General features: G+C 42.8%; 1 protein-coding gene across 1 annotated transcript in view; it reads left to right on the plus strand.

Moving 5' to 3' along the window:
• Positions 1 to 27,501, plus strand: part of SIGMAR1 (sigma non-opioid intracellular receptor 1) — a 112,695-nt gene that overhangs the window by 78,287 nt on the left and 6,907 nt on the right. Inside the window, exon 3 of the mRNA XM_069214835.1 lies at positions 8,792 to 8,884. Within this exon, the coding sequence (XP_069070936.1) occupies positions 8,792 to 8,884 (93 nt within the window). The remainder of the gene's footprint in view (positions 1 to 8,791; positions 8,885 to 27,501) is intronic.

A 27,501-nucleotide genomic window follows, 5' to 3' on the forward strand; every position in this document is an offset into this window, starting at 1 on the left:
CAATTTATAGATGTTTAATGTATTATGATGTAGTGCTCTTTAAAGAGGTGAGTCTTCATCTTTTTTCTAAATTGGAACAATCTTGAGGTTGCCCTAATGGATATGGGGATGTTATTTCATATTCTGGATGCACAGATGGAAAAGGCCTACTATCTTGTTTTGTTAGTCTGAAGTCTGGTGTTGTCCTGGGTGCAGGTGTGCTAAGATCTCTCAGAGATGGTGGGCTTATCTGCAAGATAAGCAGGAGTGTTGGTCATGATGTATTTGTAAATGATGGAGGTGGCAAGGGCAGCCAATGGTGTTCCACTATGGTGGGGATGATGTGACCATATTTCTTGAGGTCATGGATGAGACGTGCTGCAGCACATGGGTACAATTGTGGTGTTTGGGAGTCCAGGTATTTGGGCATTACCATCTCCCATATGCAAGAGTACAAGGGCTCGAACAGCGCTTGTGAAGTTTCTTTCTGGAAGAAATGGCTTGATGACTGTAGGAGACTGGGCTGGTACCAGCCCGCCTTTGTTTTCTTGGCAATGTGTTTTTTGACAGTGAAGTTTGTGTCCAGGGTGAGTCCAAGCAACTTGCCATATGGTGAAAATTATGGATTTGAAGCTGTGAAGATGTATGTTGTACTAGCTTTGTACTGCCTTGTTTATTGTTTTTGACAAAAATACAAGTGTTATGCATTGAGCTTCAGGAGGATGCCAGACATGCTAGTGTGGGTGATGTGCAAGCAGTGTTTGAGGTGTTGGATGTCTAAAGGAGAGGTGATTTTCAAATGTAGTTGCGTTATTGGTGAATCTTGTTGCTGCTATCATGAGTACAGAACCAAGCAAGAAAGGGTTTTTGTGACCTAGAGTTGCCCAGGTGAACAAACCGCTATCGGTTGGAAACTTAGAAGGAGAACCAGTGAAGGACATTGCCAGTGAAACTCATTCAAGACTCCGGGGTGCATTTGAAGGTGGGATGGTGAACGTGTCAAAGACAGCTGAGAGGTGCATTATTATCCACAGGCACGGGCCATATTCATTTGTGGTCAAGAGGGTATGTGGTGTAAGCTTGCAGTCTTTGTACTGCAGTGTGACCTAAAGTCAGACTGCCAGTTGTGTGGGAAATGGTTAGCATTGATGTGGTCTTGGAGTTGGTTGCTTTTCCATTGATTCTGCAGATAATTGGTAGATGAGTGATGAGTTGTTAGCTGATGAGGTCAAGACGATCTAGTGTAGACTTGTTTTAGAGAGGGAGGTGTTGTGGCCTGTCTTGAGAGTTTGAGGGAAGATGCTTTGAGTGAGGGAGGCATGGACAAATGTAGTTAGGGGAAAGAACACATTCCCAGAGAGAGCTTTGAAGGACAATAATAAGACATCATCTTCATAAGAAGTGCGTTGTTGAGTTACTTACAAATGTTTCAACAGTTTAGCCAACATCCAATCACTCTATATTAGTGGAATGTTTGGACAGTGTTTCAGAGTTGCACGGAGCTGTAAGGTCTGTCAGTATGCATGGACTGTTGTTTATTACACAGATAATGGTCATTTGTAACTATGCTTTGTGCCAGTGCGCTCAGGGAAAAATTAAGTCATTGAAGGGTTTCTTCTCTTTTCTTTTTTTTTTTTATATAAATATTTATTTGTGCACTTGATATCATAAACTTGCTTCAAACAACTCAACTTACCATCCATGCTTTTCAGGAATCTACTTCCCTTCTAAGGGTATAATTTGCATAGTTGTAAACACAAAAAACATAATTACTTTCAAGATTTCCTCAAACGTATTTAAAGTTGGGCAAGTTCACTTATACTAATCAGACAGACCTGTGAGGTATCAATCATGCAAATGTTCATGACAAGTATTACCTCAAAACTAATTGTAAAAATTCTCCTATTAAAAAATGAATTTTGCAAACATGTAAATCGTATTGTGCAGCAAGAGGGAGCACCTATTGTCCAAGTGCCCACTTACCACTGATGTCCATTACTGCAGTGCGAGAAACTCAGTTATTCCTCATGTCCTCTAGCTAATGTGTAGCAATGCTTTGCATTAATGAAAATAGTCCTTCCTTTAATCATTCAAACCTGAGCTACATGAACAGTTTAGGGATCATGTTTGAGAAAGCTCATTGGAAAAAGTCTTTTTAATTCCCTGCAAGTAAAGTTAGGTTTAGAAATGGTGTTGAAGCTATCCAGTTTAGGTCTAACTTCAGAGTCTAAGGGATTCAGGGTGGGGCCCAATTGGATAATTCAGGTGCCACAATTGACTTCCTGGGAAGCCATGTTTGTCTGGCAAACCCTCCATGGCCGATCTCTGTGCTGACAAGATGCCATCAATAAGAGTAAGACTGAGTGTCTGGATTAGAGGGAACAATCTTTGTCACAGAGATGCTGCAGTGGGGAAGGTGTTTGAAGATTGATACAAATTAAAACACTATTAAAGTACAATCCTAACAGATGTTTCTCCTGTTTTAAAGAGTCCGGGAAAAAGAAGAGAGCTCATCCGGTGTCTGTTCACAAAGGCAACTTAAAATGTGAAATTGCATGTATTCAAGAGAAGCTGTGCATGGGCCATGTTGTATCGAAGTGGGAAAGGAGTCCGGAGTTAAGGTTCAAATTTTATCAATATCCGGCATTTAACAATTTGGAACTCTGCGCTGCTCTAACTTCTCATCTACTTCAAAACTGAAGTGACAATCGCTGTACAGATTATTCACTGACCATTGCACTCAACCAGTTGTGAGATGTTATGGATTAAACCTTTCTCCAATCACTATTCTGTTTTCTCTGAACTTTGACTACTGCATCTAGGGTATTCAACTCTGTCCAGGCCATGAACCTTGATTACAAATCCCAGAGTTCTTCATCCTTTATCTGTTACTGTGTCTGATAGTGCTGCAAGGTTGCTTTGCACGCTGCGAGCATTAGCTACGCACACAGTTGACCCACCCAACCAAGCCACAAGATTTATCATGGGTGCAGAGTCCATAAGCTACATGCGGTTGAATGTGAGCAGAGGCCACTTTCAGAAGAGCTTGTTTTCTAAACTCATCCGATTAAAAGCCACTAACTCTTATCCAACATGCCCTGGAGAGTTCTAAAATTGACTGAGCAGGGGAATAAGGATGCACTCCAAATGAGGGTAGGGTTTTGATGGATGAAATCAGGAGGAGTGCAGTTTCCATCCTATACAGGACAACAGATACCACCAATCTACCCAACATAATGCAGAGGTTAGGAGAAAAATGGACCACAGATTTAGCCAGACAGAGAATGTGGACTGGGATAAGTCGTTAGCACTCTTATGAAGTTGCTGTCCAATACACTTTCAGGCTAATACGACGAAAATACTACATAGAGTATTTTATCAATGTTGAAGTTTACATTCTATGGCATTGATGATTCCCCAACATGCTTGAGGTGCAACATATGGGAATGTTTGGCCATTTTAAAAGTTTGGTTGGCATTTCATGTTTAACCTAGGCCTTTGAATGCGCAGATACAAATAATCTGCCTGTATGGAATTAAGGCAAAAATGGTCTACCTAACTATAAATGTTTCTGTACAGTCTGAAATTGATGGTGGCACAGAAACCTGTAGCTCAGGGTTAAAATTTGCCTGACCTTACTCTCATGGAGGAAGGACATGGGCTGGTGTATGAGCATGGAACAGTTCTTTCATAGGAGTTGCTGATTGATAAATAAATGAGAAAACTATGCAGTCTACGGAGACACCATTAACAGAATGTTTACATGATACTATGCCTAGAAGGCCCATTATGTTTACTTAGAGTTAAGAACTGTGTACCAGATCATTGAGAATCACCCTTTATCTTTCACTGAACCTTCAGTTTACCAGCAATGAAGGAAGAGTGCAACTCTCTGATGTCTACAGCCCATTTTTAGAAAACTGTGTATCTCTTACTTGAGATACAAAAAAGAAAAGTCAATATTATTTTTATTTTTGGAGTAACCCCATAAAACACCAAATAAACATCAATATAACATTAATCAGCGTTACATATAAACAAAAATACAACAAGATAAAATATATACACGTATTTACAGCATAAACATATAATCATTTTATTAAGTTTGTTTTTTAAAAATAGATAACTTTGATTCAATCACAAGTAATCCTCCTCCGCTTTTGCCAAGTCGCTTGCAGATAGCGGGACACACTAAACCAATTGGGCCACTTGTATTAGTTCTAAGTAATTGTAAGCCACGTTGTATTGAGAAACACTCGGGAGTCTACAGACTGGCAGAGACCACTTTATTCTTTGTTTTACATAACAAGGACAGAAGAAAATAAATTGGGCCTCTGTCTCCCTCGTTAGCGGACACATTGGACACAGGTCTTCTGCAGATGAAACACTATTAGAAGACCATCTGCACATGATACTATTCAGGGTTAAGACTCAATTTCTGAATTTCAGATATAATTTTCTTGCAACCATAGGACAGATTTGATGTAGACGGGGTTCAAATATCAATTTGCTCTTAAAGTCAAGGAAGTAGCTAATGCTACTTTCTGAATGCGGCAATTGAAGCCATAACTCTTGCACTTACAACCAGTAGTGTTTTGTTTTAAAAAAAAAATCAAATTCCCCTTCTCTCTAGTTACAGAGTCAGGGTTGGTCCACAATTCAGTCATCCTCAGGGTGTCGAGCCATCTCTTTACAGTTTGGGGCCAAGAATGGCACAAGCACAGTCTAAATGTGATACATCTTGCACACACCGTCTATATGGTGTGAGATTTTCATTAAAACAAATTCTGCGCCAGTATGAAATAGGCCTGGATTTAATTATGTCCTCTGGTCTCTTCATGGCCTTGTCAAAGCATAGTAGCAATATTGGTGAGCTTTGGGGATAATTTCACCAGGAATCTTAAAAATGTATTCTCAACTGTTGTCAGGTCTCGTACATTAACGTAGCCCCATAGTTCAGCAGCATATTGTACGGCACCCAGCGCGTTTGCCTTTTAGACCTGCAGTGCTGGTAATTCACTTCTAATACCTTTTTTACCAATATATTTTAAAATAGCAGACTCACAATATTGTAGGGCTAGTTTGCTCTTGGTGGTTTGGGATTACCATGACATATTGCTGGATACTTTGACACCTAAATATTCAAAGTGTGTAAACTTTTCTGTGATAGGACTACCCCAAATCAAATTCCACCGTTGTGGTCTAAGCAGTCTGTGAGAACTAAACAAGTTTGGCGGTCCGAGGATCACTGGGGGGGGAGGCCGCTGGTATAACAGCAGCCTCCTCACCACGGCTTTGGTGGTGGTATAATTCCGACCGCCAAAATCGTAATGAGGCCCTTAGTCTTTTGTGGATTCAGCTCTGGTCCCTAATCCTCACAAAAGCCCACAAATGAGCAGTGTATCGTCAGCAAAGAGCAGTGCTGGAATTTAGCTCCCTGCTATTCTTGGCTCATCATTTGTACTGAAATTGAGATAGTTCATGACCCCCATTACTATTGCAATGCAGTCTGTTAAGTGCCTTTCCATCTCCCATCGCGCCTGGACATAATTGTTAGTATGGAGGCAAATTGGTAAAGAAGTTATCTGCAACCTCCTAACTCCTCCAAATCTTCCCATAGTTTGTCTGGGGATCATGTGGCAAGCAGACCAAAGGTCAATAAATGCTACATATAACTGATCCTTTTGCAGAGAAACTGTCTTCCAATAAATGCATAGAGAGCGGAAGGTCTGGTTTATCGTACTCACCATATTCCTAAACCCAACCTGTATATGGATGGGAATATTGTTCTCAAACATCTAATTTTGGAGTGTATCCAGGACTGACTGCATAAAACCTTTTGCAGCACGTAAATTAAGCTGATGAGGCGATAGTTTGCTGTGTCTTCCCTTCTCCCCTTTTTATATATCTGGACGATTACCACCCGCACCAGCTGTCAGAAATCTCTATACTCATCGATATACCGTTTGAAACCTCATTAGTATATGGACACCATATCTTAGTTTCAGTGAGATATAGGTTCCCAGGGATTTTATTGGCACCAGGTGCCTTCCCCAAGTAAAAAAAAAAAAAAAATATATATATATATATATATATATATATATATATATATATATATATATATATATATATATATATATAATATAATATAATATACTCTTGAATGATTACGTGGTCAAGGAAGTTGTACCATGTCCTGATCATCAATTAGAGCAGGGCTGATAGCTGGACAGGCTATATCCGGGAGCTGACACTGGGGATGCCTGCTTGAAAAGATGGCTGCCTCTTCCCTCTCCACGGAGTGCCTGCTACAGTAAAGGACAGGCTGTATGAACTAGTGAGGTCACTACTTGAAATGAGAGCATCTTTCAGTCGTAGGAGGGCTCACTTGATGTTCTTTCTGTTTCACTGTATCTCAAAGTAGAGTGATTTAAGCTGAGGTAATTCTAATAACACAGTGTTACAATTCTGTTTCTCGTATTTGTTAGAATTGCTAAGTATTTTAAATTCCAAGGAAGAGTACTGTCCAATTTAGTGTTCATTATGGAAACCCAGCTCTCAACACTCCATAATGGAAAGAGTTCACATTACTAGACATACCCGCTGTTTCTCTATTGGAACTCCTTAAATTCAGTCACATGTTTATCCATTAGAGACGTTCTTTTGGAAAAGACCAGGGAGTACTGAAGATTATGTAAATGTGTTGGTTCCCCACAATTATTGGATTTTTTTCAATATTGTTTTGGGTGAGGTCCAAGGCCTCCCCCATTATTTCTGTGGCACAGCAGATTTGTTTCAGGATTCAGATGCCTGACATATAAAATATCCATTCTCAAAGCGTGTGTGTAAATTGCACAACTACTTTTTGTGAATGGAAAGTAATTTTGTAAACTGATCAATGTATTAATTATTAGGTCGCTTCACAAAATCAATAATCATATTGGGTCGCAGTCTGACCTACCTCATCAGCGTTCATGAGGTAGGTTGCAAATTGCGACCAACAACAAATCGCTGCCATCAGAGGGATGGTGGCCTGCTGGGGTCAGTTGAACACCACATCTGTGATGATTTTAAATAAAGCAACTTTTTTGTCAACAGGCAAATTACATCAGCAGTAATAACACTCATAACCCATCCTGAATTGAAAATTATTTCTGCTGTACATTTATTATGGACAAACAATAGTTTTTTTCCCCATACGATGCAAGTTGTTTTTAGAAAATGCTCACATTTTACTTAAATGTTGGTGTCATAGTTTTGATTAAATAACTTCATTCGCCGAAACTTTGTCATTTCTAAAAGTTGTAAAAGTAAAAAAAAAAAAAAAAAAAAGGCAAATACATAACCCACCTCAAATACCAGCCTTTCATTAAGTGTGTCTATTAGTTATTACTCCAAATACCACCTCGACAATTTAATCAGTTATTTCCACAGTGACTGACCCACATGGGCAGAACCTCACTCAGATGCCCCCGTACAGTACGATCTATCAGAACTTATGGGTCACCGGGTGAATCACAATGCCTAGCAGCAGAACGACTATAATACAAAGAGGGGGGGCTCTTTGTGACTGCTGATGCTTCTGATGGGAGTGAAGCCTTGGGGGAGGAAAGAGTTTGCCAGATATCAAGGGGTGGCCATTAAATCCATGAAGTGGCACCAACCAAATGCGAAAAGTTGTCCACAAAATAAAAAACCCCACCCCCACATTTTACCAATATAGTTTGCTTTACAGAATGATGGTTTCTTTCTAAGACTTGTAAGTTCCATTGTATGGTTAGGATATGAATTTTACCATTAGATGCTTGGGAAGGTGTCATCAAGTACCCCAAAAGACTGTCTCTCAAAAGCCCCCCACATCAACAGTTTCCTATCAAATATTCTAAAAGCTCTTAATACGTAATTGTCAGTACAGCACATAAAAAGGCATCAAGTACTCTTTGTTGCCTCTTTATCACATTTGAAATGTGACGCCATATCCGTGATGTCATCAGTTGTGTCAGCTGTGATATCATCTGTGATGTGGGCGAGTTCATGAGCAGTGGCCTGGAGGGAGTGTGACTTGAGGATTTTGCTATTGAAAAATGTTCTACCTGCACCACACTGCCGGAAGCCACGACTATAATAGAGAGGTACGGTTGGTTCATGGCAGCCCATCCAGGCCTTTAGCTTGCAACGCGCTGTGAAAATACCAGAGTTGCACAATAGCCTGTCTGGCTTTGCTCTAGCCCAATACTTTGGGCCTGATTACGAGTTTGGCGGATGGGATACTCAATCACAAACATGACGGATATATCCTATGGAACTTGTAAAACGGCGGGTGGGAAATCCGTCATGTTTGTAATGGACTATCCCATCTGCCAAACTCGTAACCAGGCCCTTTGTCTTTTACCGCTGCTCGCAGTATTTTTTGGTTTCTAGCTGGAACAAAATTTTCATAAAAAGCACACAAAAAAACCACAGGAGGCGGCCAGCCATTTTTGTATTATTTGGAGCGAAATATGCCTTTGGTGTTTGAGTGAAAACTTCAACGGTCTCACCCCCTCCACTCACCAATAACATTTCCCCCGACTACCGATCTTCTCAAATTCTGCTTAAAAAAATAATCCAGCTATCTTCCATTTTATTCAAGAAGTTTTGTGAAGGTTCATCATGTGACCAATGTTGTGCCTGTCAAAAGGAACTTGTGACTCACTCCTAACAAAATAGGCACAATTGCTACCTTGATTAAGGGGCTTTGATATTGATTAATATCACATGACCTTTGTATAGCCACTAAAAATCTCTTGCATTATTTTGATCTGTCTTGCAGGTCGCTACTGGGCAGACATCTCGGATACAGTCATCTCTGGGACCTTCATGCAGTGGAAGGAAGGGACAACCAAAAGTGAAGTGTTTTACCCAGGTGAGCATCGCCCATCTTTCAAAATCAGTTCATCTCTTTAAATCTAGAGTTCTATTCTCAGGGTCATTTTATTAACTATATTTTCTTCATGGATTTCTGTGTTTAGGCACTGATAGATAATTCTTTTGAGTTTGTTCTCCTTGAAAAGCAAATGTATTCCCTAACATGCCAAGGTTTTTAAAGCTAACATAAAAAGTTACATACTTGAGATTTTCCAAGTCTGGAGAGAGAGAATCAAATTTAGTCAAAGAAAAGTATGTGACTGTTATGTGTAGTTTCCATGTAATCTGGTAATGTGTATACCTTCTTTATTAAGGAATTTATCAATTAAAAAAAAATAGTATGAGCGATGTTGCATTTTGATGTACGGATGGCAATGACTTTAGTTTGTGATACAAAGTAAATTGAAGATCGTGTTGATCTGTGCTGCTTCCCCTCCCCGCTTTCATATGAAGCCGAAGGACTGGAGCGAAGAATCTCCCATGTACCAAGTTAGTGCAGTGGTCCGGAGAAAAGGGCCAAGATGACACCATCATCCTTTTGATTCTTGATGCGCTCATTACATCAGAATTACAGTATGTCCCCACTTAAAAGTTGTCTGAGAAAACTGCCTGTGCCTTTTACCTGCATCGGCCAGATTCTCTGATTTTTACATATTTATTTTTGTGTGTGTCGTGAAGTTGCTATAAAACTCTATTGTACTGTCCTTAAACTGAAGACATTTGTTTTCAGACTTCTTTAGATATATTTGTAATACTGCCACACGGTTGACTTTTAATATGTAATAATAAGTTAATTTTATACTTTTTACACATCAGATCATTAGGGTTGTTAAGCAAAATCTAAATTCCCATAGGCAGAGTAAAGCTATCCTCTGACAGAATGCGAGATAGTCTTCTTTCAGGTTTGCACATTGATGTTTCGTTTCAAAATAAGGTGGGATGAGCAGGTATTTCTTGGATTGCTTACCCTAGCATCATATTACCGCAATAAAAGTTGGTACTAAAGATTACTGTTTATTTTGCATTATGTGTGATACGGTTTTATTCCTTTAATGGTTTTAAAGACTAAATAGGGTATTTCAACCAGATTCTGCACCTTAAAACGTTAGGCATGGTTTGCTGTCATGGTCACACAGAGAGCGGCTTAGTTTGTGGCAGCAGAAGGAGCACAAGCATTCTCTTAAAACATGCTGGGTTTATTATATTCAAACAGTTCCATGCAGTAAGGATGCTGGTGTTAGCGTGCCCGTGGCTTATCTATTTCATCATAGTAAGTGGTTGGACGCTGCTTTAAGGTCGATTAATCTCTTGACTCGTTTAAATTATAGATCGATCATATATCATATAACATAACAGCGTTAAATAATAAAATCACCAGAGTCCGCAAAGAACACACCATGACCAGTTTGGCCACAACTTTTAATATCAATTAAAATGTTTATTTTCCTATATTAACATTGCTAAGGTCACGAAAATTAGTCTCAACACCAAATGGTACAAGTAAAAAACATCACAGGCTGTCCATAGCTCCTAAAGAATCTTGGCTTAAACTTAGCAATAAGAACAACAATCTCAACAGCGAAAACACTCATTAATAGCAGCAATATTGGGGAAAGAGATATATAATACATTTATCCAGCAAGCAGATTAATATCAGGTCATTGGCATGAAGAAACACCTCACTAAAATTATTTATCTAAGGCAGGAAAGTGCTACAGGCTGTAAGCATTGACTGCTAAAGTAAGCACCAGCGTCATTGCATGGAGCATGGGAAATAACTCATAATAATAAATTACCAGAATGTCAGTAGACTGACTGGCAAAGCATGAAATGTCAAAGTGACAGATCATAAAAATGAGAAGTGAAGTCTCTGGAAACCAGGAAGCAATGAAACCTAAATGTCTGTTTCTCAAACATTAAATTAAACTTGCTAAACATTTACCATTTACTAAAAACGTCATATGGAATGAGATCATTCAATCATAAAACATCAACTAAACGAATTACATTTAAAGTATCATAATATTAGTTTAAATGCTTGGGGTGTGCTGCTTTTACCTTTTGCGTAAGCCCAAACCATATTAATTGTTGCATCTGAAACACACTTCAGAACGGTTCAGTAGAGGCCTTTGTCCAGCCACTCCAAAATACACTGCTGCCAGACGATAGTTACAAAGAAGTAGAAACATTTTCAAATCGGTTCTTTCCCTCGAGAGAACCATTGCATTAGTACAAACAAAATATAAACTCATGATTCAAACAAAAGAAGCTTGAAGCATGCAGTTGATACTTTAGCTCAGCATGGCCGACAGATAACTACATGCTATGGCCTTGCCAGCTTCAGGTCCAGCGGAGAACAAGAAATACTCATATTGAAAGAAATACATTTCATTAATAAAAGTTTTAAACAAGACAAGTTTGAAATTCAAACAAAGAATGTGTTATACAGCGGACATGAAATCACTCTACTAACGTGGTCAAGCCCCTCCAGAAAAAGCCCTCAGCTGACCCTAACGAGCTCAAGAACTACTGCCCTATCTTGCTCCTCCCTTTCCCTGCCAAAGTCCTGGAAAAGGCCATCAACCACCAGCTCACTGACTTCCTCGAAGACAACAGCTTGCTCGACCCTTCCCACTCAGGCTTCCGGCCCAACCATAGTACCAAGTCCACCCTGATCGCAGCAACCGATGACATAATACACCCACCGACCTAGGAGGAACAGAGGCCCTCACCCTCCTCGACCTATTGGCAGCCTTCTACATTGTCACCCACCACACTCTCATCATCAGATTCCACAGCATTGGCATCCAAGACCGCGCACTCAGCTGGATCGTCTCCTTCTTCTCTGGCCGAACGCAGAGGATCCTCCTCCCACCCTTCGTCTCTGCACCCAAAAACATAATCTGTAGCATTCCCCAGGGCTCCTCCCTCAGCCCCACTTTCTTCAATACCTACATGACTCCACTGGCTGACATCACACACACCCACAGCTTTAACATCATCTCCTATGCGGATGACACCCAACTAGTCCTGTCCCCCACTCACAACACCTCCACCACATGAGTGAACTTCCAAAACACCATGGCCGAAGACACCACTTGGATGAGGACCAACTGCCTCAAACTGAACTAAGAAAAGACAGAGATTCTCATCTTTGGGAACAAGCCCTCCCCTGGGTCGGCACATGGTGGCCCGCCACCCTGAAGACCCTCTCTCACCCTTGCCAACCATGCACCAACCTTGGCAGCATCCTGGACATCCAACTCATCATGAAACAACAGATCAACACCGTCTCCTCTGGCTGCTTCCACATCCTCCACATGCTCCGCAAAATCTTCTGATGAATCCCCATTGTGACCAGGAAGACAGTCTCCCAGGCCCTCCTCTCCAGCCCTCTCTACTATGGCAACGCACTCTACGCTGGAACCACGAAGCACCTCATGAACTGCCTCCACAACATCCTGAATGCGGCAGCGCATCTCGACCTCCCCAGAAGGACAAGCGTATCTCCCCACCTCTGAGCCCTTCACTGGCTTTCCATCCAGCAGAGGTGCCACTTCAAGCTCCTCACACACACCTACAAGGCCCTCCACAACGCCGAACCTGCCTCTGTCAACACACGCATCACTTTCCACCGACCTACCAGAGAACTCTGCTTAGCCAACCTCGCCCTGGCCTACGTTTCCAATCCCATCCCCACCCCCATCCGTCAAGACTGCCTCAAAGTTCACTCCTTCTCTCATCTCGCCGTCAAGACCTGGAACAAACTCCCCCTTCACCTGCTCCCCTCCTCTTCCCTGGATGACTTCTGAAGACTGCTCAAGAACTGGCTCTTCGGCCCCCATCATGAGCCGGCCACCTATTGCTTGGAGAACCCCCCCCCATAACAAATTCACGCTCTACAAATCCCCGTGATTGAGGAGATGGATCTCATCTACCTTTTTGTTTCTAATTTCTCTGCTCCTTGGTTTTCTCCACCTGCAGATTTGAGAGTCTCCGAATCATGTTTCTTATGATGCAACACACTCTAACATTCTACAGCAATGCAACTGATGGTGGGGGTCTGTCATTAGCAGGTTTGCATTGAGCAGAAACTGGAGGCTTTGCACACTATTGCCAGTCTTAAGCTAGCTAAAGACTCTCTAAGGAAGGAATACATGTGAATGGATTGGCCAAGCTAAAGGTGTGATCCCAGAAAAATTGCCAGAGGTGACAGGCAACACACAGTGCCTAATAGTTAAGAGTTAATGAAGTTCAGGACCACACAAAGAGATAATTATATAAAAATGTGTGTTAGCTAAAAAACAAAACTCCTCCTTTTAGTCGCTGGAAAAGTGAACACAGGCTAACATTGAACTTAAAGTGATACAAATTGTAAAATTATTAGGTGCAGTGCATCAGAGGCATAACTTTGGTTCAACCTGCCCTGTCAGATGTTTACCCCAGAGAATTCTGAGGAGAGTGCTTTGATGTACTGGACACTCATTCTTGGTCTACATTTGCTGTGGGCACTGAGTGATGGGGTGGGGCATCAACCAACCTTAGACTGGCTCTCCTCACCTGACTTTGCAGCGTTGGTCTTTGTCACAGTCAGTTCTTCATTGATTTTTAATGAACTCTGATTTTTGTAGGAGCACCGTAGCTAATCTGTCACCTTCATAGCGGATTCTAGAGTCCAGCTCCTTAGTTGGTTCAGACACAACCTATTGGTTCAGACACAACCTATCGCTAAACTGTTCATACTGTCCCCCTCTCTCCTGAGCAGGTTTAGGTCTGGAAGGAAGACATTTTTCCTAGAAGAGCACACCTGTCTGCCCAAGTATGCCACATGATTGCATTCTTAGCAACAATTATCAAAGTAGGACCGACAAATGTGAACGCCTCGTTTGTCTCTTGGTGAGGTTTTAAATATCCTGACCCTTAGGTTAGCATCCAGGAAACCAAGAAGTGATTGCAGGGCAAAAGGCAGGTGCAACCTGCAGTGTCAGAAACAGGCAGCCATTAGTTACACTTACAGGAAAGGATCTCTGAGTTTGCATAAAAGTGCCAGTTCAGACCTGGAAGTGCTGCCTATGCTGGACATCCTGGACTGTCAGGCTCAGATTAAGGCAGAGTGACAATCTCAGGGTGTGAAACCCCTGAAATGGCGGTGGTGCAAGTGACAAAAGAAAATGAATGATCTAATTCAAGGACGTCTACAGCCCATAACCTCTGAACATAGATTTAGGCACTACAACCTGTGTCCATGCTGGTGTTAAGGATTTGCTTCGATGTAGGACATGATAGTTTTATGGGCTTGGCTTCCAACTGAACAGACTGTGGCCTCCTAATGTTCTCGTGCAGGCCTGATTATTGATTTTATAGAGCTGTCACTTTTGGCAAAGTACCTTCATTGTTGCTGCTGAAAAGCCTGGTAAATAGGGCAGATCCGTTTCCTTGTTCCCAATAGACATCAGAACAATTTCAATAAAAAACATTGTCATTCTGGCTGTGGTAATGAACATTTAAGCCTTCTGATATTGTTAGAAAGTTTCTAGGAAAAACCCAAATCCGTGTCCACACCACTCAACAACGTTGTAGGAAACCGGGTTATTTAAAGGATTTAATGTCTAAAAAGGGACCTTTAACCAGGTTCTACTCCTTAAGAAGTTAGGCTTGGTTTGCTGTCGTAGTCACAGAGCTGCTTAGTTTGTAGCAGCAGAAGGAGCACAAGCATTTTCTTAAAAGATATTGGGTTTATATTCAAATAGTTCCATGCAGTAAGAATGCTGGTCAGCTGTGGGGTACGTGAGGCTCACAGTCTTGATGTGAGCATGGCTGACTTCTGACAAAACCTAGTCATCCTGTCTGTTAAGAAACTGGTTTCTTTGAGGAATAGCTGCCTCACTTGGTAGGTTGACTCAAAAGTCAAGGCTTTCATCTGAAAATTGCATGCAGTACGTATGCAACACCATCAGATCATCTTCTGCAGCTGACCTGAGATGGACGGGGCTGGGAGAAAGGTTATTGGTCTCTGTGAACATGCTAACTGTCGGGATTGAAAATATTTGGGAAATTGAAATTCTTCACCAGGAGAAAAGGCCAGGAGTTGTGACGCAGAAGTGCTCCACAAGGCTGTTTACTCCATGATTTAGTGGTCAGTGTTCCAGGCAGGTTAAACCGCTAATGTGGCAGCATATTTCCCTTCTTTTGTATGTTCTTGATGCTTTCCTAGGCCTTGGAGCAGCCATTCATCCACAGAAATTCACAGTAGAGCTGGAGGTGCAACAAACTATAGATTCACCCTCCACACTAACCTCACCCTTAAGGAACACCAGTAGGAAAAGACCACCTTTTGAAAGGTGTATCCCCAGATTTGTGCGTTGACTGTTTTTCCTGGCTGTAGAACTGTGCACTTTGCCCCTGCTAAACACTGGTAAAGTACCTGTGCTCCCCTTTCAACATGATACATTGGTATACCCCTGGTTGGTATGTTTAACTTGTCTATCAGTCCCTAGAGTATTCTACCAAGCCTACGCTTCTAAGTTAAATGTCACAAGTGGACTGCAGTGCCCATTGTGCGATCCCTACATTGACAATTAAAACATGGCTGAAGACTTACCATTTGAAGCCTGGCTATGCAGTTTTAAACTGCAAAATTGACCTATCAAAACAACCCTTTCGAGAGACACAAACCATCCTTTGAAATATTAGTAAGTCATCCCTAAGTAGGCCTTCCACCCATAAGGTAGGGTGCATGGTGTTTAAAAGTAGCACATATTTAAAATTAAACTTTTAAATGTCCAGACTTGGCTATTGTAAAATGTTGTTCTGCGAGCTGCTAAGCCCTCACCATTGTAAGTTTAAAAAAAAAAAAAAAGAATTTGCAAACGGCAAAAATATTTTGGGGTCTCAAAAAGCACACATTGACACAGTAGTTCCTGGCACTGAATGAAATTACTTTGTGTGCCGATAGGCTCCTTGTGAATAAGCAGGCTGCTGTCACTCACAGTGAAGCCATGGATAGAGAGAGAGATAGACTTATAAAAACAAAAGGTGTTGGTCAACGCCAGACCTAATTAGAGGCCCAATTCTTAAAGAAAGTCACAAAAGTGCACCCATGATGTATGTCTTTGCATCAGTGCAGATTTATGTATTTCATGAACTCACACAAGTTCACAGAAGTAGACCAGGAAATCGTACTCATAGAAAGTATTTGTAAACTGTATTTTAGCACAAGCAAATAGGCATGTGTAGATTTACTCATGTGAACATCTGTTGATCGTTTTTACAAGTTAACTTTCCCTCCAACCACGTTTTTCCCAACCATGGAAGAAGCTTTACTTCTGCCCTTGTCAAGAGTATATTTCCAAACATGCAAGTTAATAGGTTTGTACAGACTCAAAAGGACATTCCAACTTCTGAGCTATTGCTGATTTTTATCTCCAGCACCAGTATATAGATCTGCGGAAAGGTGGCAAAATAAGGAAATTGCTAGTACTAAAGTCCTACTATGGTATTAGCCCTGCCATAATCAGACAGGCTATTATCAGAGCATTTATATAATGACATTGCTGCCATAATGTGTCACTACACTACATGGCACCAAAGGTACAAGTAGATTTTTTTTTACAGGACAAGAAGATATATGAAGCAGCTTGTCCCATGGACAAGTAGATATGTCATTAAATTTCACATTCCTGCCATTTCTTGCTAGGCCTGAGCGAAATTTAAACTATGCCGACATGCTTCATTTAATTTCAGAAATATTGTGTTACACTTGTTATGGGGAATTACCAAAATTAAACTAGGTTGCATTATTATGTTGCATTAACTATAATAATTTACCCTGAATGCACAGGAACAAAAAAACCCAAGCAGCTATTTCTTTTTACCATGAAATGAGCCCTAATGTCAAAAATTGATGTGAAGATGCTTTTCACTCTAAAATATAGCTCTAGGTGATAGATTTGCATTTTTAGTAATTATGTGTAATTTTGCATAATTACTCAAAAGCAAATTATGTACATTTTGTACATTTACTTCTTCAAACAGTGCTGAAGTTGTAACCAAAGCTACCTGCAAGGGTAGGTCCCTCCTCTTGGCCTCCCACAGTGCTTTTAAAACGCTTCACGCTAGGGTGGTTAAAATTGCATCCTTGCTGTCTGAGGTACTGGAAGCAGTAGTTGCATTACAAACATGCAGAAGTACTCCCGGGTATTCGTTGCAGCATGTGCTGCAGGTTGTAGATGGTGCATGGTTAGAAGATGGACACAGCATGTGGCAGACTCACTTGCAATAACATGTTGCCACAGAATGATGGTCCTTAAAGCATTCGTGTAATAACCAATCATATATTTGTCATGGTTGGCAATTAAAAAAATAAAACAGATATTATTGCACAGTTTTGAGTTACTTGCACTTGTTGGCAACATGCCACATGAATCTACACAGTTTTGTAGAACAAATACAAAACTTCCTTGTTTGCAGATAACATCCAGATTTCTATCTTTGCTATTTCCCATGAGTCAGCACGGGCTGGTTGCTGGTAGCTCAGCTGCCTTTGCATCAGATGCACAAGCTGACCTGAAAATAATGCAAGAGTTCATGCAATATTAGGGCAGCCTTTGCTCTAAATGGCCAGGTACTTTTAATTATATTTAAATAAAATTATTTAAATTGAAGTGGAGAGTACCTGTGCTTCTTAGCAGGGGTACAATACTTTAAATAGGTGAGTACCTGCACTCCTCGGTAGCAAACAAGTACTCTGGGATACCGGATACCTACACTTGTATTTTTCCATTTCCTCCACTGAGGGCAAATATTTTAAATTTGGTTTATGACCATTGGTCTGTGGTAAAGTTGGGTATATAAATGCCTTCCTCTTCAGTGTGCAGTTTTCTCTGCCCTAACCACTTGCACCATCCTGAAGGGCAGGTTTGTGGTGCATGAAAGCGATGGCTTGAGAGTGACCTATTTGCCTGATTGGTGCTTGTGCCTTCATTTTGTTCATTCTGATGTAAACAGACAAAAATCTATCATTCACTGCATGATACTGCCACATACTCATAATATCAAATAGCTGTGTTGCGGATTGATCTGAAAAGTGAGTGACGGCTGCAGCAGTCAGTGACTGAAGAGGGGCTGGTCCGAGCCCTTTCCACGTGCAAATGTATTGTTTTTCATCATAACAATGGATAAACCTACTGATAAAGCTGAGTTTAGGCAGTCCTAAACAAAAAAAAAGTTAGACACCTAACGAAAATTTCAGAGACCTCATAATTCTGAGTTATTACACAGTTTCTGAGGTTAGGGAGGTTTTTTGGTTGCAGCAAATGTACAATTACGGAGCTTATTGGTATGCTTGCTAGATAGCTAAAAAGGAAGGAACAGATATGGTGCTAAGGAAGCATGTGAGATTGCATACCATGCGTGATGAGGAGAAACCAGACACCTTTGACAGATAACACAATCCTCTTCGTTCGGAGTTTTAATAATCTGGCTTGACAGTGCAGCTGTTGCCAGACATTTATGTGAGAATCACCAGCAGAGGGGCTCTGCCCACATGTTGGGAGCCAGGAGAACATGTTTTGATTGGGCAGAAGTTATGTGTTTTAACAAAAACGTGTTTGCCCACCACACTATTGTGATCATTTTGTTTATTTATCCAGCTGGCTGAGTTTGATATTTTAAGGGCACTCATAGGATATTGTTATGCTATAAAAGTGTTTATGGTGTTTTTCTCTGGCAGTAGCACAGATGTGAGGAGGCCAGTAATTAATGTTCATGAATTTTGGGGTCTGACCTAACAGTTAATTTGACACTTAACCTTATGTGATCAACAAGAAGATATTTTAAAGTTCCACTGAGCAGAGGGGCTTAGGCTCTACCTACATGTTGGTCCCGCTGGGTACATGATTTGGTCGGGACGGATTTTTGTGCTTCCGCTAAAATGACTGCATGTATTGCAGTTTTTGACTAGTGTTAAAGTTTATACTAGATGCAGTAGGACACAGCTTGTTATGGTGGCAAGCCATTGGTCATGGCTATAGGCCTGATCTGTTTATCATTTAGGCCTGACATATTTAATGCAAACGCGTATGTTACTCAATAGGCATTTTGGTGTGGGCGGAATGTTTATTGCCGTCCGCAGAACTGGTGGTATTTGGTGACTTTGCATTAGTCTTGTACCGGCCAAATTTCGCCAATCGTCGCATGGAGGAATTTTTTTCCCTGCAAGGCTCCAGAAATATGAGCGAGATTTGGCATCCTCTAGTGCCATTTTCTAATGCAGGCGGTCGCAGTCAGAGGCTGCTTCTCGCTGTAGATTTGCTGCAACTCGAGTAGATTTTCCACTCAGCCGGCAGCAAATCAACTCAAATGGCTGCACGCACCTGCGCACCGCATGGTGCTGTTTGTGCTGCTTTTTCATCGCTGCTCGCTCTACTGGACCTAAATTGCAGCGCAATATACATCCACTAATCTCGCTAAGTTTTAATGGAAACACCATGGAATTCCACAGAGTGAAACTCCGCTTGTTCCGCCCAGCCCTAGGTAATACTCTATATTAAAGCCTACAGAAAGTATTTTGTTCCATCAAATGTCACAGATTAATGCAGTAGGCAAAGGTTTTGGTGTTGACCACCTACTCTGACAAACCCTGGGTTATTTCACTATGGTGATTCTTGTTAGGCCCTCTTGAGCGGGGTTGTATTTTGTTTTGCAAGCTGTATTTTCTACATAGATATGTAATTTTATTACTGTATGCATGCTGCTTGCCAATTTATGTCCAATTAACTAGGCTGGTTTTGGATAAAGTGTAATTCCAATGTTAACCACTTCGCTGCCAGGCCTTTTCCCCCTCCTGTGCCAGGCCTTTTTTTGCCTATTTGGGGCAGTTCGCGCTTAGGCCCTCATAACTTTTTGTCCACATAAGCTAACCAAGCCAAATTTGCGTCCTTTTTTTCCAACATCCTAGCGATTCTAAAGGTACCCAGACTTTGTGGGTTCCCCTGAAGGAGGCCAAGAAATTGGCCAAAATACAGTGAAAATTTCGTTTTTTTCAAAAAAATTGGAAAAAGGGGCTGCAGAAGAAGGCTTGTGGTTTTTCCCCTGAAAATGGCATCAACAAAGGGTTTGCGGTGCTAAACTCAGCAGCTTCCCAGCTTTCAGGAACAGGCAGACTTGAATCCGAAAACCCAATTTTTCAACACAATTTTGGCATTGTACTGGGGCATACCCCATTTGTGCAATTTTTTGTGCTTTCAGCCTCCTTCCAGTCAGTGACCGGAATGGTCATGAAACCAATGCTGGATCCCAGAAACCTAAACATTTCTGAAAAGTAGACAAAATTCTGAATTCATCAAGGGGTCATTTGTGTAGATCCTACAAGGGTTTCCTACAGAAAATAACAGCTGAAAAAGAAAAATATTGAAATTGAGGTGAAAAAAACATAAATGTTTCTCTACTTTTTACTCTGTAACTTTTCCCTGCAATGTCAGATTATCGAAAGCAATATACCGTTACGTCTGCTGGACTCCTCTGGTTGCGGGGATATATAGGGTTTGTAGGTTCATCAAGAACCCGAGGAACCCAGAGCCAATAAATGAGCTGCACCCTGCAGTGCGTTTTCATTCTATACCGGGTATACAGCAATTCATTTGCTGAAATATAAGGAGTAAAAAATTGCTATCAAGAAAACCTTTGCATTTCCAAAAAGGGCACAAGATAAGGTGTTGAGGAGCAGTGGTTATTTGCACATCTCTGAATTCCGGGGTGACCATAGTAGCACGTGAATTACAGGGAATTTCTCAAATAGATGTCTTTTTTACACACACTCCTATATTTGGAAGGAAAAAATGTAGAGAAAGACAAGGGGCAATAGAACTTGTTTTGCTAATCTATGTTCCCCCAAGTCTCCCGATAAAAATGGTACCTCACTTGTGTGGGTAGGCCTAGCACCCGCGACAGGATATGCCCCAAAACACAACGTGGACACATCACAGAAAACAGAGCTGTTTTTAGCAAAGTGACTACCTGTAGATTTTGGCCTCTAGCTCAGCCGCCACCTAGGGAAACCTACCAAACCTGTGCATTTCTGAAAACTAGAGACCTAGGGGAATCCAAGGAGGGGTGACTTGTGTGGCTCGGACCAGGTTCGGTTACCCAGAATCCTTTGCAAACCTCAAAATTTGGCTAAAAAAACACATGTTCCTCACATTTCTGTGGCAGAAAGTTCTGGAATCTGAGAGGAGCCACAAATTTCCTTCCACCTAGCGTTCCCCCACGTATCCCGATAAAAATGATACCTCACTTGTGTGGGTAGGCCTAGCGCCCGCGACAGGATATGCCCCAAAACACAACGTGGACAAATCACAGAAAACAGAGCTGTTTTTAGCAAAGTGACTACCTGTAGATTTTGGCCTCTAGCTCAGCCGCCACCTAGGGAAACCTACCAAACCTGTGCATTTCTGAAAACTAGAGACCTAGGGGGATCCAAGGAGGGGTGACTTGCGGGGCTCGGACCAGGTTCTGTTACCCAGAATCCTTTGCAAACCTCAAAATTTGGCTAAAAAAACACATGTTCCTCACATTTCTGTGGCAGAAAGTTCTGGAATCTGAGAGGAGCCACAAATTTCCTTCCACCCAGCGTTCCCCCACGTCTCCCGATAAAAATGATACCTCACTTGTGTGGGTAGGCCTAGCGCCCGCGACAGGATATGCCCCAAAACACAACGTGGACATATCACAGAAAACAGAGCTGTTTTTAGCAAAGTGACTACCTGTAGATTTTGGCCTCTAGCTCAGCCGCCACCTAGGGAAACCTACCAAACCTATGCATTTCTGAAAACTAGAGACCTAGGGGAATCCAAGGAGGGGTGACTTGTGTGGCTCGGACGAGGTTCTGTTACCCAGAATCCTTTGCAAACCTCAAAATTTGGCTAAAAAAACACATGTTCCTCACATTTCTGTGGCAGAAAGTTCTGGAATCTGAGAGGAGCTACAAATTTCCTTCCACCCAGTGTTCCCCCAAGTCTCCCGATAAAAATGATACCTCACTTGCGTGGGTAAGCCTAGCGCCGGCGACAGGAAACACCCCAAAGCGCAACGTGGACACATCCTAAATTTTGGAAAAAAACAGAGGTGTTTTTTGCGAAGTGCCTACCTGTAGATTTTGGCCTCTAGCTCAGCCGGCACCTAGGGAAACCTACCAAACCTGTGCATTTCTGAAAACTAGAGACCTAGGGGAATCCAAGGAGGGGTGACTTGCGGGGCTCGGACCAGGTTCTGTTACCCAGAATCCTTTGCAAACCTCAAAATTTGGCTAAAAAAACACATGTTCCTCACATTTCTGTGGCAGAAAGTTCTGGAATCTGAGAGGAGCTACAAATTTCCTTCCACCCAGCGTTCCCCCACGTCTCCCGATAAAAATGATACCTCACTTGTGTGGGTAGGCCTAGCGCCCGCGACAGGATATGCCCCAAAACACAACGTGGACATATCACAGAAAACAGAGCTGTTTTTAGCAAAGTGACTACCTGTAGATTTTGGCCTCTAGCTCAGCCGCCACCTAGGGAAACCTACCAAACCTGTGCATTTCTGAAAACTAGAGACCTAGGGGGATCCAAGGAGGGGTGACTTGCGGGGCTCGGACCAGGTTCTGTTACCCAGAATCCTTTGCAAACCTCAAAATTTGGCTAAAAAAACACATGTTCCTCACATTTCTGTGGCAGAAAGTTCTGGAATCTGAGAGGAGCTACAAATTTCCTTCCACCCAGCGTTCCCCCACATCTCCCGATAAAAATGATACCTCACTTGTGTGGGTAGGCCTAGCGCCCGCGACAGGATATGCCCCAAAACACAACGTGGACATATCACAGAAAACAGAGCTGTTTTTAGCAAAGTGACTACCTGTAGATTTTGGCCTCTAGCTCAGCCGCCACCTAGGGAAACCTACCAAACCTGTGCATTTCTGAAAACTAGAGACCTAGGGGGATCCAAGGAGGGGTGACTTGCGGGGCTCGGACCAGGTTCTGTTACCCAGAATCCTTTGCAAACCTCAAAATTTGGCTAAAAAAACACATGTTCCTCACATTTCTGTGGCAGAAAGTTCTGGAATCTGAGAGGAGCCACAAATTTCCTTCCACCCAGCGTTCCCCCACGTCTCCCGATGAAAATGATACCTGACTTGTGTGGGTAGGCCTAGCGCCCGCGACAGGATATGCCCCAAAACACAACGTGGACATATCACAGAAAACAGAGCTGTTTTTAGCAAAGTGACTACCTGTAGATTTTGGCCTCTAGCTCAGCCGCCACCTAAGGAAACCTACCAAACCTGTGCATTTCTGAAAACTAGAGACCTAGGGGGATCCAAGGAGGGGTGACTTGCGGGGCTCGGACCAGGTTCTGTTACCCAGAATCCTTTGCAAACCTCAAAATTTGGCTAAAAAAACACCTGTCCCTCACATTTCTGTGGCAGAAAGTTCTGGAATCTGAGAGGAGCCACAAATTTCCTTCCACCCAGCGTTCCCGCAAGTCTCCCGATAAAAATGATACCTCACTTGCGTGGGTAGGCCTAGCGCCGGCGACAGGAAACACCCCAAAGCGCAACGTGGACACATCCTAAATTTTGGAAAAAAACAGAGGTGTTTTTTGCGAAGTGCCTACCTGTAGATTTTGGCCTCTAGCTCAGCCGCCACCTAGGGAAACCTACCAAACCTGTGCATTTCTGAAAACTAGAGACCTAGGGGAATCCAAGGAGGGGTGACTTGCGGGGCTCGGACCAGGTTCTGTTACCCAGAATCCTTTGCAAACCTCAAAATTTGGCTAAAATAACACATGTTCCTCACATTTCTGTGGCAGAAAGTTCTGGAATCTGAGAGGAGCTACAAATTTCCTTCCACCCAGCGTTCCCCCACGTCTCCCGATAAAAATGATACCTCACTTGTGTGGGTAGGCCTAGCGCCCGCGACAGGATATGCCCCAAAACACAACGTGGACATATCACAGAAAACAGAGCTGTTTTTAGCAAAGTGACTACCTGTAGATTTTGGCCTCTAGCTCAGCCGCCACCTAGGGAAACCTACCAAACCTGTGCATTTCTGAAAACTAGAGACCTAGGGGGATCCAAGGAGGGGTGACTTGCGGGGCTCGGACCAGGTTCTGTTACCCAGAATCCTTTGCAAACCTCAAAATTTGGCTAAAAAAACACATGTTCCTCACATTTCTGTGGCAGAAAGTTCTGGAATCTGAGAGGAGCTACAAATTTCCTTCCACCCAGCGTTCCCCCAAGTCTCCCGATAAAAATGATACCTCACTTGCGTGGGTAGGCCTAGCGCCTGCGACAGGAAACACCCCAAAGCGCAACGTGGACACATCCACAATTTTGGGAGAAAACAGTGCCTACCTGCGGATTTTGGCCTGTAGCTCACCCGGCGCCTAGGGAAACCTACCAAACCAGTGCATTTCTGAAAACTAGAGACCTAGGGGAATCCAAGGAGGGGTGACTTGCGGGGCTCGGACCAGGTTCTGTTACCCAGAATCCTTTGCAAACCTCAAAATTTGGCTAAAAAAACACATGTTCCTCACATTTCTGTGGCAGAAAGTTCTGGAATCTGATAGGAGCCACAAATTTCCTTCCACCCAGCGTTCCCCCAAGTCTCCCGATAAAAATGATACCTCACTTGTGTGGGTGGCCCAGGTGCCTGCAACATAATAAGGCCCAAAACCTGAAGGGATAGAAGGGATAGCACAGCAAGTTTATAAGGGCATATTCTTTTATACATCTTTAGACGGACTCTGCTTTGGGGACCCACATAAGTGAGGTGTCATTTTACTTGGGAGACTGAGGGGAAAACTGGGGAGTAGGAATTTTGTGCTGGAGCGGTGATCCTACTAAGAAAAATCAGGAAAATATGCTTTTTTATGCAAATTGTGAGGTTTACAGAGGAGTCTGGGTAAGAAAATGTTGGGGGAGCCACACAAGCCACACCTCCCTAGACTCCTTGGGGTGCCTAGTTTTAAAAAGTTTCTGGGTTTTGTAGGTTTCCCTACATGACGGCCGCACCCAGGACCAAAAACATAGGTGGGCCCTCCCCCCCAAACACAGGTATTTTTGGAATATATCACTTTGATGTGTGCACATACGTCCGTGATGTGCCAAACACTAAAATTGTGAAAAGAAACACACTTAGGTTATGTGAAGAAGACCCCTCACCCACCAACCAAGTTGGTGGCATGCTTCATCATCGGGGTCCCACCTGAGGCACCTAGCGTGTCTCAAGTGTGCTGCGACGCCTGATTACAGCGGAGCAGGTTTTGTCATTTGTACCACACATACTAGTTGGATTTGGCACGAGGGTGAGTGATGGTTCAGTAGATCAAATTTTATTAACAAGAGATTTCACAAAAGTGAAATGCACTGGTAATAACTGAAAGGCCAAAAAACTGAACCAATGACTCACAGCTCGTGAGCTGTAAAGCCACGACAAGGCACCAACCGCTTTACAGTCCATTCACACACCTTTCATACATGACATGCACTAGACCATTCACGCCGCCAGCCACGGGCCCAGCACATTACAAGACTCGCATCCACAGACAGCGCCAGTCAAGGGCCCATCACTTTCATACGCCCACATGCCTGATACAGCAATCACACCAGCTGATGAGTGTGTGGACTGGCGTTTGGCCGGCACTGCCAGCCAAGCGCCACCCCACCCACACCACCAGCCAAGCGCCACCCCACACACACCGCCAGCCCAGCACCACCCCACACACACACCGCCAGCCCAGCGCCACCCCACACACACCGCCAGCCAAGCGCCACCCCACACACACCGCCAGCCAAGCGCCACCCCACACACACCGCCAGCCAAGCGCCACCACACCCACGCCGCCAGCCAAGCGCCACTCTACACATGCCATCCCCTTTTTTTTGTTTTTAAACAACAAAGAAACCACTAATCATAAATTAGTACAAAACTACAAACACAAAAGCTCTAACTGAATACATGACTAATGCCAACCGTGAAACCGAACATATAAAAATATAAAACACCAGTTTACGCTCACGGAATTTCCCAATAATTCTTCTGTGTGTGGTAGCTCCTGAAACAGCCACCCACACACAGCCCAGGCTTTGAAGGACAATCAGGGCAGTACATCCTAGTCTCCTTCCTGATACCTCTTCGAGCACAGACTCTACATCTCTTAGCAGGAAAGTTTTTTTTGGCCGTGGGAGGAATGTGCTCAGCAAAGTGACGATCTTTCAATCTAGCCACATCCTCCACCACTGCTTCTCTAGGAACTCTTGCCTGTTCCAGCACAACAAGGCTAGCTATGATAGACTCCTGAAATTTCACAAATGTCATCCTTGACTCTGGAGAACTATCCTTAAACACAACAAAAGCATTAAAAGTTGCCAAGTGGAACAAGTGAAGCGCTAATTTCTTATACCACACATAAGACTTACGAGCAGCAGTGTAAGGTTCTAACCTCTGATCTACTCTATCAACACCACCCATGTGCTTATTATAGTCTAAGATGCACACAGGTTTGCGCACTTCGGCAACCTGACCCCAAACAGCCACAGGTGAAGTACTCTCATCATGGATGGTGCTTAGCATGTATACATCCCTCTTGTCTACAAATTTCAGAGCTAGCAGCTCATCATTCCGCAAGGCACTGCACTGTCCCTTCTCAAGTTTTTTACAGACAAGCTCTTTTGGATAGCCTTTCCGATTAGAGCGGATTGTGCCACAAGCAACAGTGTCCACTCTGAACAACTCCTTGAACAACCGAACTCCAGTGTAGAAGTTATCTACATATAAATGGTGACCTTTGTTAAACAGTCGTCTACCAAGTTCCCACACAATTTTCTCACTAACTCCAAAAGTGGGAGGACAACCAGGGGGGTCAATATTGGAATCCCTACCAGTGTAGACCCGGAAATTATAAACATATCCTGTACTACTTTCTGACAGCATATACAATTTAATTCCATACCGTGCCCTCTTGCTAGGAATGTACTGCCTAAAAACCAAACGACCCTTGAACAGGACCAAAGACTCATCTACAGATATTTCTTTCCCTGGAACATAGATCTCTGAAAACCGATCTACCAAATGATCAAGGACAGGTCTAATCTTAAAAAGACGGTCAGAATCAGGATGATCTCGTGGCAAGGCTAAAGCATTATCTACAAAATGCAACATCCGAAGAAGAAGCTCATACCGGTTACGACTCATGATGGCAGGAAATATAGCAGTTGCCATCAAGGGACTAGTAGACCAATATGAAGACAGCGACGGCTTCCTTATCAGCCCCATCAAAAAAGTTAAACCCAAGAACTTTTTCAACTCTTCCAGATTTGTGGGAATCCACCGGCTAGCTCTAGAGTGTGGCCTAAGTCTGGCAGCGTTGTCCCTCAAAAACTGCTCTGCATACAAATTAGTCTGCTCAACAATCTCTTCCAAAAATATATCGTCCATAAACAACTCAAAAAAGTTGACGGGCAAAAAGTTTTCCGTATTAACTCGACACCCTGGAAAACCAGTAAACGCAGGCAACTGTGGCTGCTCCATGTTTGGTGCAACCCATGCGTCAGGTCTTCCAATGGGAAGCCTTTCAGCCGCT

Source organism: Pleurodeles waltl, chromosome 1_1, assembly GCF_031143425.1.
Source record: "Pleurodeles waltl isolate 20211129_DDA chromosome 1_1, aPleWal1.hap1.20221129, whole genome shotgun sequence".
NCBI lineage: Eukaryota > Metazoa > Chordata > Amphibia > Caudata > Salamandridae > Pleurodeles > Pleurodeles waltl.